This window comes from Schistocerca piceifrons, chromosome X, assembly GCF_021461385.2.
Source record: "Schistocerca piceifrons isolate TAMUIC-IGC-003096 chromosome X, iqSchPice1.1, whole genome shotgun sequence".
Lineage (NCBI taxonomy): Eukaryota > Metazoa > Arthropoda > Insecta > Orthoptera > Acrididae > Schistocerca > Schistocerca piceifrons.
In genome coordinates, this window is record NC_060149.1 from 677,664,941 (window position 1) to 677,681,585 (window position 16,645).

The 16,645-nt window shown below is 37.4% G+C and overlaps 1 protein-coding gene across 1 annotated transcript in view; it reads left to right on the plus strand.

Annotated features, from left to right (window-relative positions):
* The window catches only part of LOC124723160 (DNA damage-regulated autophagy modulator protein 2-like), a 219,123-nt gene extending 206,153 nt beyond the window's left edge, over window positions 1-12,970 (plus strand). Inside the window, exons 6-7 of the mRNA XM_047248355.1 lie at window positions 2,515-2,671; window positions 12,704-12,970. Coding sequence (XP_047104311.1) covers window positions 2,515-2,671; window positions 12,704-12,746 — 200 coding nt within the window. The 3' untranslated portion in view covers window positions 12,747-12,970. The remainder of the gene's footprint in view (window positions 1-2,514; window positions 2,672-12,703) is intronic.
* Window positions 12,971-16,645: the final 3,675 nt, after the last annotated feature.

Here is a 16,645-nt window from a genome sequence, read left to right on the forward strand (position 1 = left end):
CAGTAGTTTCACATTTGCTTCAACACCTCTTGGTACCTTCTACACATTCTTTATAAATATTTTAAAAAACCCCTAATGACATAGATAGTGCAAGACAAGTAAATTAATAGGAGACATGTGGGACTGCGAATGTTGGGAAATACCCCTAAGGTGTATAACAAATGGTGACCATGTAATGTCACACCCATAATACAGAGGGTGTTTTTGATCCCATGTGTAAATGGATGAGTGAATGATGCAGTGTTTGCATTGAAGCAAATGGAGCAAATTTCAAACACCTTTTGTAAATGTGAGCTGTTGTAAATATAGAAGTTAAAAAATTATTGTCCTTACTGTAACAAAGTTCTTATACTGTTTTTCTTTCCTGTTCTCTCTCTCTCTCTCTCTCTCTCTCTCTCTCTCTCACACACCTCTTTTCTTTTTCTTTTCTTCTTCTTTTTTATTAATATCAGTATGTTGTAAAGACAATGCAGTCATTTACTGGTAATGATGCAATTGAGAAGCTTATACTCATTTGATTGTGACACAGCATGGTAGGTTTTTGATGTACGGTACTTTGCAATAAACCAGCAGAGACCACGAGACTGGTAAGTAAATTAATAAATTAATACCTTAATGTAAACACATATTTGTCTCATGTAATGAAAAAAATACTGGCTGCTCAATGCATGACTCAGAACCTGAGCCTGACACACTGAAGTCAGACACATAACTGCAGAGCCACACGGATGTGAATACTTGACTTGGGTTGGGATGGTCAGGCATGGCTTAATCGCTGCTTGCGTGGCAAGATACGTCATCTGGTGGCCTCACATGTTCAACGTTTGTCATTCACTTTTGTGGTATTTCCCAACATTTGTGGTCTTACAGTAAATTATTTATCTGATCATCATCTATGTCACTTCAGAGGTTTTTAAATGTTAATAAGAATCACTATGTTTGTCCGCATTGTACATTCTTAGCTGATTGATCAGTTGCTATCCTTTTCTGCAGTTACCCATGAAATTAACATTGAAATGTCCAAACACAATTGTGTATTTTGACTAACTGTTTAGTCAGTTCAAAATTCCATGTAGCACAGCTGAATAACATATGTTCCTACAAAGTTTTTCTTTTCATAACCAGATGCAGTCCATATCCCATATAATCACTCCTCCTTAAAAACCAGTTAACATCTGCTATATTAGCATGACTTCACTGGGAAACACTTTCCATCATTAAATGTTCTATTATCCCAGTCTCCCCTATGAAGTCAGTGCACAGAATCACTTTTGTTTTAGTTGTTTTTGAAAGTAGCCTGTTCACAGTGTTCTGGAATTCTTTGAAACTCAATGTCATTGCTCCATCGAGAACGATCACCCAGTGAAGTTTATTAAAATTCTTTACCCTTTTTTTCTTTTTGCTAAAAAGATATTTCAGTTGTGATTTCAGTTTGATTATGGATGACACAAAATATCTTGGTGGCAGTCTGTGATTTAGTAAACTAGCCAGTGTCATCCATGACAATATGTTAATGATAACATCCTGTGTCTTGCATCTGTGCATTTTTCAGCATAAAACTTCCCTACTTTTACTTACTATGACCTATTTTAAGGGCGTTACTATTCTCAGTATTTCTTGTCTATTGAAGAGCACTTTTTTTGCTTTTGGGGTTTACATAGTTCATCGCAAATAGCATGTCATAGCAGTCTGTGTGTGCATTCTTTTCACAGGTTTTTTGGTTTTACTTGCTCTGTATTGTTTCTGTACACAACTTTTGTTCAGTTATCCAAAGAAGTCAAGCTTTCTTGAACGAATTTGATCATATATTGCTTTGACATCAGCTTAAATTGAGCATGCTGATCATAAGTTATAAATTAGGAAGACACTCATTTAGTTTTGATATTTCATGTGAATTCATAGACCTCTTTGCCCACACAGTCAGTGCTACAATAAGGCAATGTCCCCTTGTGAAGACCTGAACATGGCTTACAATTTCCATTTTTAACTTCTGAATGTATATTTTATAACAGAGAATACCTTATTTCATAGAGATAACACACTTTTCTGTCAGAAAAAAAACTGTTGCTGTAGTTATTGTACTATGCCAATGCTAGCATTTTTCTAGTTTAGGCTGCTAATTGTGTCCCATTAGAACAAACATGGATGTATATATAAAGCATGTAATTTTAAAACCACAAAATAATAATTGCAGTATAAAGAGCTGGAGTTTCATTAGTCTTAAGCTTGAGTCCAAAATGTGTATTTGTATCACAGTCTAATATTGTGTTTGAGTTGAAGAGAGATCAATGTCCTACAAGAGGAGATTAGTGATTTCAAGAACTGGAATATAGTTTAAATTATGCAGTTATCTGATCAGACACTGTATAGTAAGGATCTTATACAATACAATGTAGTGTATAACACTGAATTTATTAATCAATACGTAGAAAGTAATTTGTAATGTTCAATAACATAGCTGCTGCCATATTCATAGGTGCATAAATTCTCAATAATTTTGTATTTCCTATTCAGGAGAAGATCCAATGAAATGGAAACCCACTGATCGTGGATATGTAACGCACCTAGTAAGTGCTATATCTGAATGGGTTGTTTCTGTCAGCTTCTGCCTGTTTATTCTCACGTTTTATAGTGAGTTTAAGGAAATCTCTATCGAATCACCAGTATTCAGGTAATTTTCTTTGTATGTAATAAAACTGATGACTGTTCTGGTGATGGATTTTTAGTTGGCACTGCTTGGTTAATATTACACAGACATTCTCAATGTTTAAAATGTAGATTTTCAAAATGATAAGAAAAAAATAATAAAGCTTTGTAATTTAATAATGATGATAATGTGATTCTAGTCAGAATAACATGTGATATAGTAAATAAGATAAAAATGAAAGTAAATTTCATGAAAATAGCAGCAAAAAAGAAACAGTTACAGGGTGGGAGAGTATAAATGAAAGAAAAGCCATCAGCTGACGGCCAACACCTTCAGGTGGCAGCAATGGCAGGTGAGCCGCATTGACTACATACTGCACCCATGTGCTTGGTGAAGCCATGGAAGTGGCATGCAGAGATTGGCAAATTCCAACTGGCCCTGGCCAGCAGACCATGATGGGCAAACATATTTGTATGCAACTCCAATAACAATGTTGCATGTACATGGGTAGCACGCAGCAACATGGCGGGGCTTGTTCCACTGGTGCTGGAACTCTGCCTGTGCTGTGGCATGTATCAAGTGGCACAGTGGACTCTGTGAACTTTATACCAGCATGAAGCAATGTGCCAGTGCAGTGCACTGTGGACAGCCCCAGCTCACATGATGAAATAGTGATGAATACTTCTGACTAGCCACACAGTGTTGGATGTGGACCATGGATCTCCAGCAATTTTTTGGGCCAAATGGTATGTGATCCAAACTTCTGACACCAATATGTACATACCACAACTGGTGTGGAGGTGGTCTGTACCAAGCATCAGAATGAGTGCCGGAAGGGAGGCAGTTTGAAATGAAAGAGGGGAGTAAGGTAAACTTTTGACTTTATTCTGACAGTAAGGTGTATGTAAGTGCATGTCCAGGCTGGACTGGAGGAGTGTCCAACAGACTGAGTGATAGTTGAATTTGGGAATAGAAAGAGGAGAGAAATCTGTTTCATGACTGAACTAGCAGGTGACTGGTCAGAGAGAGGAGAGATGGAGGCAAATGGCAGAACGTACAAGGCCATCTGCTACACCTGAAAGCTACAAACCAAGATGAGTGCCTGTTCTGCCTTAAATCTGGAAACCAAGAGAGTGACTTCATTGTCCTCTTCTCCCCAGGACATGGCCATTAGGAACAACATGACGTCTCCTTCCTGCCTCCCTATTGGCAGATCGGTGGCATGAATAACTTAGTGCATTCACCAGAAGGCTGAAAGGTTAACCTGTCAGCTGCTTTTACCAGAGAGGACTGCTTCTGTCCTGAAGGGTCAAGCCTGTTGATCACACACTGCAAGAACTCATGCTGTGGACTTAAGCATGTAGGCTCGTTCAGCTACATGAATGAAAGAAAATTTTAAATTCTCAGTAAAGTATCAATGAATTACTTCAGTAACTCAAACTGGCTTGGCACTGTGTACAATATTTCTCCGTTCCATAAGGCTCATGTTAGTGGGGCAACCCTTGTGGGAGCTTAAATCTATGGGAGGGATCTGTTACAATTGTTTTTAGTTAGTGTAAGTGGGGGGGATTTATATGGAGTTAAATTTCTGAGATTTGTCAATGATGTAAATAACAATCAATACTAAATGTCTAATTTTATAATTGTTTCTAATCAATCAGATTGTTCAGGGGAAAAGTGATGTTGATTTTCATATCACAGAATCATTGGACTTCCAATCAGAAGTCATACAATAATTTGAAAGTATTAATCTTATCCTTTGAGAATATGTTACATTATAATACAATAATTGGATAAAACACAATGACACCATAAGTATTCCCAGTATTAAGAAACTTCATTAATAAAATTCCTTTTGTACTGCAAAAGCTATGTGCACTTGCGTGCATGATGTGTTATAGATACTGGTTATGCCAAGAGAAAAGCTCACTGACAATGGCAAGAAAAAAAGAGAGGAGTGCTAGTTGGACATGGTAAGAAGGGAAACATGATGCTTCAGCAATCTTGGCTGGGAAAGGCAAAATAGGGAATTGGTACAGCCAGAAAATGAAAGAGTAAAGAATATCATTGGTGACACAGCAAGAGGATAAGAATCAGACAGGGGAGAGCAAAATTAGCTGAGCCACTGAAGCCAATCGCCACTGATATAAAATCACAACACACATTGATGGAATAGATTATAGTGGCCTGGCCCCTCAGCTGTGTGAAGAAACTGTGCCATGAAACAAATGTTCAAACTCATCTCTGATTGCCACAAAAAACAACACAAAGTTAAAATAAGGTAATGTAAAAGAAATTAGGAGCTGCCAAAAGCATCAGTACACTGGAAAAGTTGTTCCAGATGAGGGTGTAAATGGCATTTGAATTACTGGTAAAAATGAAGTCTTAGAACCAGTGTACTGAAACAGCATGTTTTGTGATTCCCCTAAACAGGTAAAAGTACAATCATTAAAGTATGGACTCCTTTTAGCCCCACAGAAAGTAAATAAAACACCAACTACCTCAAAAGTTTCTTCACATGTTCATAAAACAAAACCAAACATGTGTCTATAATCAAAGATAAAGGACTGCAATGATTCTGTATAATAGCACTTGTTGCTGTTAATCAAGTCCCACAGAAAAAGTATCTCAACAAGGGAATGAAACTAAAATACAAGATAATTGCATTAATTCAATACCAGTCTAATTTCCTTCTGTGGCAAAACACATGGAAAATTACTGATTGCATAGTATTTGAAGAAATAAAATGCAAAATTATGTGGCTACAAACTTATTCTACTTCATTGCCACTGTAGATAAAGCCTGGTTTCAAACTATCATTTAATATACTAGATCATCAAAAGTTTAATATATCAGCACAGTGCATTAAATGACAGGTCTGAAATCTACTGACACAACATGTAAGTAATGCCACACCTACAGTATATGAAATTGTCTCCAAAGAGTGATTAACACAAAGCAGCTCTATATACCTATTCAACAGCAGCACTAGATAAAAGTAAATCATTGAACCATCTATATTTATCAATAACACACAGACTCTACAAATGGTAGATACAATGCCAATGTACACAACAAGAACTAAAAATAATTCTGGTATCTCTGAATGATGCACTATTGTGACAGAAGGAATTACAGTAACTCATATTTACCAGGTGTCTTTCCTATGGGTTGTCTCTTTCATTTTTTCTGTTGTTTTGGCAGATATTTACAGTTTTGTTTTGCAACTTGTAGCTGGAGTGAACTTAAATAATAACCAAGTGGGCAGCATGGTGGGAAAGGCACTAAGCATAGAGAAAATGCGATAGCAATATGGCAAGGCTGACAGGGTGGGATATTCTTTGTGGGACAGAGTGAGGTAGAGTGCTGTAAGGTGCCTACAATGAAGGGGAGGAGGGGAGGTTGTGCATCACACTCTTCTGAGTTTAAACACCACCAAACTCCCCAGACTTGAACATTATTGAGCATATCTGGGATGCCTTGCAACATCCTGTTTAGAAGAGATCTCCACTCCCCCATACTCTTGCAGATTTATGGACAGCCCTGTAGGATTCATGGTTTCAGTTCCCTCCAGCAATACTTCAGGCATTAGTAGAGTCCATGCCACATCATTTTGTGTCAGTTCTGCATGCTCATGGGGTCCCTACATGATATTAGGCAGTTTCTTCGGCTCTTCAGTGTATATTGCCGTACAGGATTTTCACACTAAGTGCGATACTTTAGTGCTGTATTAATACATGTATGCTCTAATTTCTTCTGTGTTCAAAAATAACATGCATAGAAGGGAGGTGTACGGAAAACAACATCCCCATCTCGGATTGGATAAAGTGGATTTTTTAAACTGGGGACTCTATGTGGGGGGTGAAATGGCAGTTTGTTCTTGATGCCCAAGCTGCACCTACTTGACTCGCAGTGTGGTAGGAGTTAGTGATGTCAGCCCATGGCCACCAGCAGGCACGATCACAAGGGGTCAGCCAACGAGAAGTCACAGCTTTGCATGTCGCGACTAGCAGGTACAAAGAAAGGTTGTGGCTGGATGGCATTTCAGGTACTCTGTATACTCAAAAGATGGTGCTGGACTAAACTGGATGTGACCGGTCAGTTTTTTTCTCATTGGAGATGATGTCTTCAAGTAAGATAATGAATGATGACTAACTGAAAACCTCAGCTGCTGACAGTTGTTGTTGATATACCTCAATGTGGACGGCTGAAAATGTGTGCCCCGACCAGGACTCGAACCCGGGATCTCCTGCTTACATGGAGACTCTATCCATCTGAGCCTCTGAGGACACAGATGAATAGCACGACTGCAGGAACTTATCCCTTGCACGCTTCCCGTGAGACTCACATTCCCAACTGTCCACAATTCTACATATGTATTATACCTTATAGACATTTGCCCAACCACTCATTACTCACGCACGCTTTGGCGATTCCCGTAAGAGTTTGGGCAACATCGAGGTATATCAACAACACCTGTCAGCAGCTGAGGTTTTCAGTTAGTCATCATTTACTCCAGGGAAAAGCTTCATGGTCATCAACAGTAACTGTTCTTTCGAGAACAAGTTACTGTCTTCGTATATAAGATAATGAACACTACATTTGTAAAAAATATAGTAGGTGTACCAGTTTCTTTGGCTCTTTAGTGTATGTGACATGTTTATCATCTGTCTGCTTGTTCTAACTAATTCTTTGACAAACATGGAAGGCTAATTTATTTTAATAATTTTTTAGTGGCAGAGAACTATATTACATGATACTTCATGATTTGCTGAACTTCCTGGTTTCTTCCAGATACAACACCAAATAATCTCCCAAACAAATTTTCACTTTTTCCTATGGCAGGATACATAACAATGTGACATGCCTAACATATCCTAGTACAGATTCAAATCTAATGCCATTTAGGCTTTATAGGTGAGCTGGAACACAGGTTTTTAGCATGTGATAAAACTGAAAAATGAAAACTGTAAAGGGAAAGGCAAGTGGTGGCATGTCAATCTACCAGCAACCCATGACCAGATTTCTTCAGTGGGTGAGATATGCAGAAATTATACTGACCAGGGTAATACCTGAACACCCCCTGTATTGGGGTACACCAGTACAGCATGGGAAACAGGAGTTGAAAAAGAACATCGAGGAGATCTGGAATATAAGGTACGATCACTGGCAATAACACCTCAGATATATAATGCCTGCTGTCCAAATTACAGGCTAAACATACTATAGATGATCATGTTGTCTTCCCAGTGGAACCTCAGATCATCACACCACAAACTCGACCTGTATGGCGATAACAACTGCAATCTGGCAACTTTTGTTCTACTCAGAAAGTTCCTCTATGAACATGTAGACCTTGACACTGTACACAAAAATGAAAATCTTCTGAAAAGATGATGTGCTGCCACTGCTGTATCCTGTTTTGCCATTATGCACACTACTGTAGGCAAGTCTCTCTCTATTGCTGTGTTAAGAAAAGTCTCAACAACAGTTGCTCTACTGAAAGTGTATGTGAATATTTCTCACGCTACAAACACAGCCATTTGTTTCTGTGTGCTAGTCACACAGGTTCACTGAGAACCTGCATGACATTGTGTATGGCAGCCCTGAATTCATCAGTTTCACATTCACATGGCAGTCATGTGATACTGACGAACATGAGAAGCAGTATCATGTAACAATGTGCCACAGTGTTGATAGGTCATGATTCTGCCATTTTTGAATTCTGACACATACTGATAGATGTTCATCCTCCTTACATGAGGTGTAATATGGTCTTCTCATGAATGGACAACATTCAAATGTGATTTCCAAATGAGATACCTGCTCTGTATTTTCTATACAATGAAACCTCACATAGGATCTTAATCATAGTGCAGAACACTCATTAAGAAAAACAATTTATCCCATATGAATTAATGTAAAATATAATAATGCATTTCATTCAGAAAAAGTACTAAACATTTTATCTTATTCATGCTATTTATTCAAAGAAAATTAAACATAAAGTATTGTGTACTTTATTATTCACAATATATACATAATTCTTTTTTACAAGGAAGCTGTCTATAATCTGCCAACGCTTCAACACTTGGCAAAAATGTGGCTCAGCACTATCATCAAACAAATTTGTAGCATGCCTAGCAACTACTCTATTGGGTTGGTGATTTTCAATGCATTATGCAACTGATTCCCATGCTTTCAGCATTTCTCTTATTGTGCCACAAGATTGTTGCTTTGCTGTTACAGCCTCCTCCTCCTCCTCCTCCTCCTCCTCTGAAGGACTCCTCTCCACAACTCCCTGCTGTGAAAAACACTGTAACTCCATAAACTCTTTGGCAATCATTTCTTGGCTGTGATCTTCCATAAGCTCATCGATATCATTGTTATCCACTTCTAGTCCCATACTCTTGGTAAAAGACACAATCTCGTTGACTGCAGGCTCCACAGGTACTGATGTAAATGCCTCAGGATCACATTTGACAATGCACTCTGACCAAAACTTGTTCCAAGCAGAAGTGAGAGTTCTCTTGGTAACCACTGTCCCCTCCTTTCTGATCATGGTTACACAGGCAACGATGTTGAAGTGATATTTCCAAAACTCTCTGAGAGTAAGACTTGCAGCTTCAGTCAACTCAAAACAATGCTCAAAGTGTCCTTTTGTGTAGAGCTTCTTAAAGTTAGAAATAATCTGCTGGTCCATAGGCTGGAGTAATGGAGTGGTGTTGAGAGGCAGAAACTGAATCTTGACGAATTGAAATTCTTCAAGGAGGTGGTCTTGTAGGCCTGGAGAATGGGCAGGACCATTGTCCATAACAAGCAAGACATGGGGAGGCAGATTCATCTCAAGCAAATATTTTTTCACTGAATGACATAACATTTCATTGATCCAATCACAAAAAAGATCACATGTGACCCAAGCCTTGTTGTTGGACCTCCACACCACATTTAACCTACTCTTCTGGACTTAACACTTCTTGAAGGCTTGTGGAGTTTTTGAATAGTAAACAAGCAGCGGCTTAATTTTAAAATCACTACTTGCATTGGCACAGAATAGCAGTGTGAGACAGTCTTTCATTGGATTGTGACAGGGCAATAGATTCTCCTTTGCTTTAGCATCTTTTTCCAGAATAGACTTCTCTCATCGCAATTAAAAACCTGTTGTGGCAGATAACCCTCAGAATCTATGAGCATCTTTAAGATGCTGATGAACTTCTCTACTGCCTTTGTGTTGTAGCTGGCTGTTTCGCTGTGCTTCACAATGCTGTGGATGCCGGTTCTTATCTTAAGCTCCTTGAAACACCCACAGCTTTCCTTAAACATTTTTTTGGCAGCTGATGATCCTGGCATCTTCTTAACAATGTCAGCAAAATCATTCATGCCTTCTCACAAATGGTGTTCTCGTTAATAGTTTAACTTGCAATTGCTTTCCATTTATCCATACAAGGAGCAACCTTTGAACATCATCCAGAATATGAAACCATTGTTTAGCTACTTTTGTCGTTCCCTTTGAGGCATCTATCTTCTTAATCCTGTCCTCGTTCTTGAGGATAGTGCAAATAGTGGATGAAGATCTATTGCATGTGAGTGCTACATCAGCAACAGTCACACCACATTCATGTTTCTCAATGATTTTATGTTTCTTTTCTAAGGTCATTTTCTTTCTTTTATGGTTGTCTTCTTACGACTTTATTTTTGGGGACATTTCTACGAAGGTTATTAAAATTTACACACAAAAAACTATGAGTGAACACAAGTTTAGAAAAATGTGTGAACACAAGCTGCACTAAGATGGTAGCAGAAAGAGCGCTCCCCAGACTGCAGTATGGCTCAAATGGCTCGGAGCACTATAGGACTCAACTGCTGTGGTCATAAGTCCCCTAGAACTTAGAACTACTTAAACCTAACTAACCTAAGGACATCACACACATCCATGCCCGAGGCAGGATTTGAACCTGCGACCGTAGCGGTCGTGCGGTTCCAGACTGTAGCGCCTTTAACCGCTCGGCCACTCCGGCCAGCAGACTGCAGTATGTACTAAAGACATTGTTCATGTGCTGCTGCTGACAATGATAGGTGTTTATATTGTTGAACATTTCCCTCGCCATGGACAAACGGCTGGTGACATCACACTAAATCATCATCACTCATTATGCAAAACATGGCTCATTAAGCAAGTCATTTTTTTGTAACTTGTTTTGCTTGTTATACAAATTGTGAACTGTGGGAATATGGGAGGTGCTCATTAAGCAAGGTTCCACTGTATGCAAAAGGCAATGTCCTGACTGACTGACTTACTCACTCACTCATCATTGCCAAACCCAAATTGCTGAGGATAGAAACTTGAAATTTGGAGAAGATGTGGATTTCATACTTTGGGCATAATTTAAGAATGGATTTTTTGAAATTCTAGCCCTAAGGGGATGGTGAAATAAGGGATGGCCCTTTTTTTTAATGAAGCTCTTAAGGAAACTTGGAAGCCAGACCTACAAAAACTGGTATTTCGTTTCTCAGTCATAAATAAAGAAATATGTGTTTCGGCATATTTTGGAAATTTAACCCTATGGGGGTGAAATATTGGGTGAAAGCTTTTTTTTGAAAATATATTATTATTAAGGAACTACTAAACTATTTTCAAAGCTACATCTGTGAACAGTGGTACTTGACATCTCAGTTAAGGTAGAAATAAAAAGAAACGTATTTTTATGTTTTTGGCCATTTAACCCCAAGGGGGTAAAATAGGGAATGAGAGTTTTTATGAAAATATTTTATTATGAAAGCATTTTTAAAGCTAAATCTATGAAAATTTTAGGCTGGCTTCTCAGTTAGAAATAAAAAAAAATTGTTTCACTGTTTTTGGAAAGTCAACCCCTATGAAGGTGAATTGGGGATGAAAGCTTTTATGGAAACACTTCATTGTGCAAGCATTTCTGAAGCTACACCTATGAAAATTTGTATTTGGTTTCTCTGTTAGAAATAAAACATATGCATGTCACTGTTTTTGGAAATTCAAATCTATGAAGGGGGGAGGGGGCTGAAATAGGGGGTGAAACATTTTGTGAAAATATTTCATTTCAAAAGCATTTTTAAAGCTAATTCTTTGAAAATTGGTATTTGGCTTCCTGGTTAGAGATGAAAAAATACGTGTTTCACTGTTTTTGGAAATTCAACCCCTGATGGCATGAAATAGGGTCAGATTGATTCCCCAGCCGAAGCCGCTGAGGATAGAAACTTCAAGTCTGGTGAAGGTTTGGATCTTATATTATATGCATTGTTTAAGAACTGATTGTCCAAAATACCTCCTAGGGGGTGAAAGGCTTTTTGAAAGTATGTAACTATTAAGGGAATTTGGAAGCTAAAACTACAAAAACTGGTATTTGGTTTCACAGCCAGAAAATAAAAAGCATGAGTTTCAGCATTTTTGGAAATTCAACAACTAAGAGGGTAAAACAGTGGGAAAGTTTTTTTGAAAATAATTAATTACTAAAGAACTACAAAAGGATTTTTAAGGCTACATCTATGACAATTCGTATTTGACTCCTCGGTTAGAAATAAAAAAGTAGGTGTTTCAGTATTTATGGATATTCAACCCCTAAGGAAGTGCAATGGGGATGAAAAATTTTGAGAACATATTTCATTACATTAAAAAAAATTAAAGCTAAATTTATGGAAATTGGTATTTCACTTCTCAGTTAGATATAAAGAAATATTTGTGAGGGAATGAAGCTTAGAAGCTTTTGCAATTTGTGAACAACATGAAAATTTGATTAAATAAAAACAAAAAAATCTCTGCAGGCCACACAGTCTATGTGAGTGAAGCAGTGGGTGCTAAGCTAGTCTTTCCTTATATACAGGATGTAGATGGTGTTATTATTAACTACTTTGTGTTGTTGTGCTAAATGCTAATCATTTGCACATCAAAGAATGTAATACACTTCATAACAATTTGAAGTTTGTTGTGTGCTGTCTTCATGGTGTTGCAATTTTAATGGCCAGTAGTGTAATTTCATTTCATCCTTTTAATCATAAACTGATCAGTGATCTGCTGTCTTTCAGGAAAAGCCCACCTGATGCCAGTATGACTGATATTCAATTATAATCAAATTTTGGGTGAGTTCTTTGATATTAAAAGGCCCACCAGATGACAGCACAGCTGATATTCAGTTATAAAATTTTGGATCATGTGTGACATGGAACAGTTAATACTCAAATCCACTGAAGCAAGTACATGGTTCAGTCTCAGACTTACAAAATGTAAGGTTCATGTATGGCAACATGATGCAGTCTGTTTTCTTCCTAAATGCTGTATATTTATGACATGCCTTCCAGTGTAACAAAACTATCAGAATAAAAACGTTGTTTTATTTTGTATTCTGAGTTTGAAGCGGAACTATTCATTTCATGTGAGGACTAAATTTTTGTTTTATTTTATATTTTGAGCAATTCATTCAGAATATTAACTGGTGAGAATAGAAAGCAAAAGGTTCTTTAATTTGTACTGTGAGATGGTATGAAAGAAAATGCTGCACCATTATATATATGATATGATATAATACTCTAAATCTTCACTGGAAAATGTGATAGAGAGAGCTCCAAAAGGAGGCCCTCACCAATAACTAACTACATAAACATAACTGTGATATAGATATGTATGGCAGATGTGACAGTGTGGGTGAGAATTTCTGCTTTTGAATATTATTTGGACACTGCAGGCAAGAATTCCTGCTTTTGTATAATATTTGGATTTTAATACCCACAGTGACCAACTTAAGTATTCACCAATCTGTTGTAGTTCCCCTTCTCCCAGTTCAAAGTAGCAGTTACACAACAATGAATTGTAACAACTGTATGATTAAATTTAATGTGACATATATCCATAGATTATTGCCATTAAAATGATATTGCTTAACATGTTGACTGCCATAAGTCTGCCAGTGGACAGGACACCATGTGTTCGCCACTGACCATGAGCTCCACTCCATTTAGTTAAGTACCCTGTATATCTTTGGATGAGATGTTTTACAGTACAACCACAGTCATATGCAGCTTATTGATGAAACATGTACTGTAGATCAACATGGCTTGTAGATGCAATGTGGGGTTGGTGAGATATAATCAGTCTAGTCTTTGTTGCAGTTGTGGCTTCTTACTGTTATACTTGCTGTAGATCTCTTGTCTCAGTATGCATTAATTCTCATTTCTTAATTGTGTTGTCACTAGTGTCCAAGTAATCAGATATAATATACTGTTCAACATTTTTAATTTAGTGTTTTATAGCTCTACCTTCAACAATGTTTTTATTACTGATTATTATGAAACTTCAATATCAGTTTACACCCATTGTAAAGTTGACGGCTAATTTATTTTTTACTATGAAGACTGAGATTTACTTTACTGTATAATAAAGCATAAGTGGTCTTAGCTCAAACGGATCCCTTACTGTCTACCAGTGAGGTGTCACAAAATTATAAATATCAAAAAATGATTGGTTTCATGATTAATTACTTAGGATGTTGTAAGAATCAGATTTTCATTTTGAAGAAGCTGTGACTGTGGGCATAACTGATAGCAATGGAAGTTATGATGACAATGAACATGTTTGTAATGATGATGGCAGTGGTAAGAAGTTTAGTTGCCATTTTGCAGATGTTAATAAAAATAGGTATGTAATGTATCCAACAACCGAAGATTATTAGAGCACAAATGCTTTGTTCAAGAACAACATTTTGCCCAAAATAAAGAGGAAATCTTGCTTTTAGTTACTCATTTATTGTATTCAGTTTGTAGAGGATGAGTAAATGTTGTGTCCAAAATTTTGGCAGAAAGAATTGTGCTGCAGCTTATGGATCATTTTTATAGAGGGCCAAAAAGTTGTTACACATTATTCAACACCAGTTCGTCTTGCAAAACAACTCCTTGAATAAGAGACAAATTTGGTGGGGACACTGAGAAAGAACAGAAGGCATCTATTACCAGTTATGAAACATACTATAAAAATGGTTAAGTAGTAGGTAAACTGTCATCTGAAAGCATTGTAGTTGCAAAATAGAAGAGAGGAAGAGGCATGGTCTTTCTTTCAACAAAACACTTGTTAGATACAGTTCCATCAGGCTAAGACCAGTCTGGAAATGAAAAATTAAAACCAGAAGTCATCATTGAACATAACAGAGGGTAGGCATTTCAGATCAAATAGCTAATTACTTCTCATACTTGCATAAAACAATTGATGATACCATAAAATTCTATTTGATTCCTCTTGAACACCTCAGTGGTGAATACATCAAAACTGAATCGGAAACTAACTGGAAACATAATAAAAATAAACCGAGCAAGGTGGTGCAGTCATTAGCACATTGGACTCACATTCAGGAGGACAACGGTTCAATCCCACATCCAGCCATCCTGATTTAGGTTTTCCATGATTTCCCTAAATCACTCCAGGCAAATTCCGGGATAGTTCCTTTGAAAGGTCATGGCCAACTTCCTTCCCCATCGTTACCTAATGTGATGAGACAGATGACCTCGCTGTCTGGTGTCCTCTCCCAAACAACCAAACCCAATAAAAATTAACAAATTCATGTATCAATTATACATTTACTTGGAATGTAAGCTGAGCAAGAATTTTTGCAAAGCTCTACAAGCCAACAAAGGTTACTGCAAGGTAATGGTCTGGTATAAGGAAATATAAAGTGCCACTGTCTGACAGTTACACAAGAAAAGGATAACAGAAATAGAAAAATGTGAAAGAAATTGGAGGAGTGTTTATTTGAACATTTATGGTAACTTACAGAGCATCTGAAGTTTTGAAACCAATGGGAAGGTAGTCATGCTCTGTGAAACCTGCAACAAATGGCTCTGTCTACCTTGTTATTCATAGATACACTAATTGTTATGTACCTTCATCTTCAATCCTGTGCACCTACCCAGTAATTTGTATACCGTACTGTATACATGGTTGAGTTTCCTTTGGTTTATAGTTTAGCTATTGATTACAACTAGTTTTTGATTATAATTCTCATTATGCTATAGCTAACCTGCAGCAGCCAGCAGCCTCATGGTGTGCTGAGTTCACATGTCACACATGTCTGCAGGCACACTTCAAGATTTTTTTAAAAAATATTGATCTATAAGGAACATGTTTTACATAAGGCTGGAATAAAATAACTTTTTTATATGATTTCCAAATTTTTGTGTCAATATGAACTGGCCTTGCCTGCATTGACCTGCCAGTGAAGCATCCATTACCATGTGTACATCAGCAAACATGTTAATGTGTACTCTTACAATCTTGTATGTTCTGAAAGGCTTGCATGCTTATGTTACATTAGCACATAGCACACCACTATAGCATCTCACACTACATATTTTAACATGACATAAGCAGCTGAAAGAAAGTGTAGCACCATCCTTATCACTTCCATTGTGATTCTTTTTCCCACTCCAGAAACCACTTTCACAAAACTCTCTCAACAAGGAAATTGCTATGTACAGCCACCTGCGTATCATGAGGTGACAAAGCTGCATCCTCAGTGCAATTCAATAGAGTGCTGTGTGGGTCCAGTAATGGCTTGTTTACACCATTCAAACCATTAACATACCTTGAAGGATGATTTTAAGCTTAAGGCTGTGTGCAAATTGTTACTTTACAGAAAAAAAGTTGACAGAATGGAAAGTTGCCTGCTGTATTGCTGTACACTAAAAGAACATTATTGGAACATTCAGTCACTATTCTAACACACAGAGCATGGAAGTTATGCCTCATATGATTACAATGCATTTCATTATCTACCATACTGCACAGGTCCTTGTTAATCAGTTGCACAATTTCCGCATGGGGGAAGGTTCATCAGTTAATCCATCATCACTGAATTCCTTCAAGGGGTCCTTCAATTAAGAATTCAAAATTTATAAAAGTTGTGCTACTACATTAATATCTTGTTTAGGAAAGGGTACAGTACTCAGTACCAGCAGCTTCGGTTATTAAAAGTTCTTTTTCAC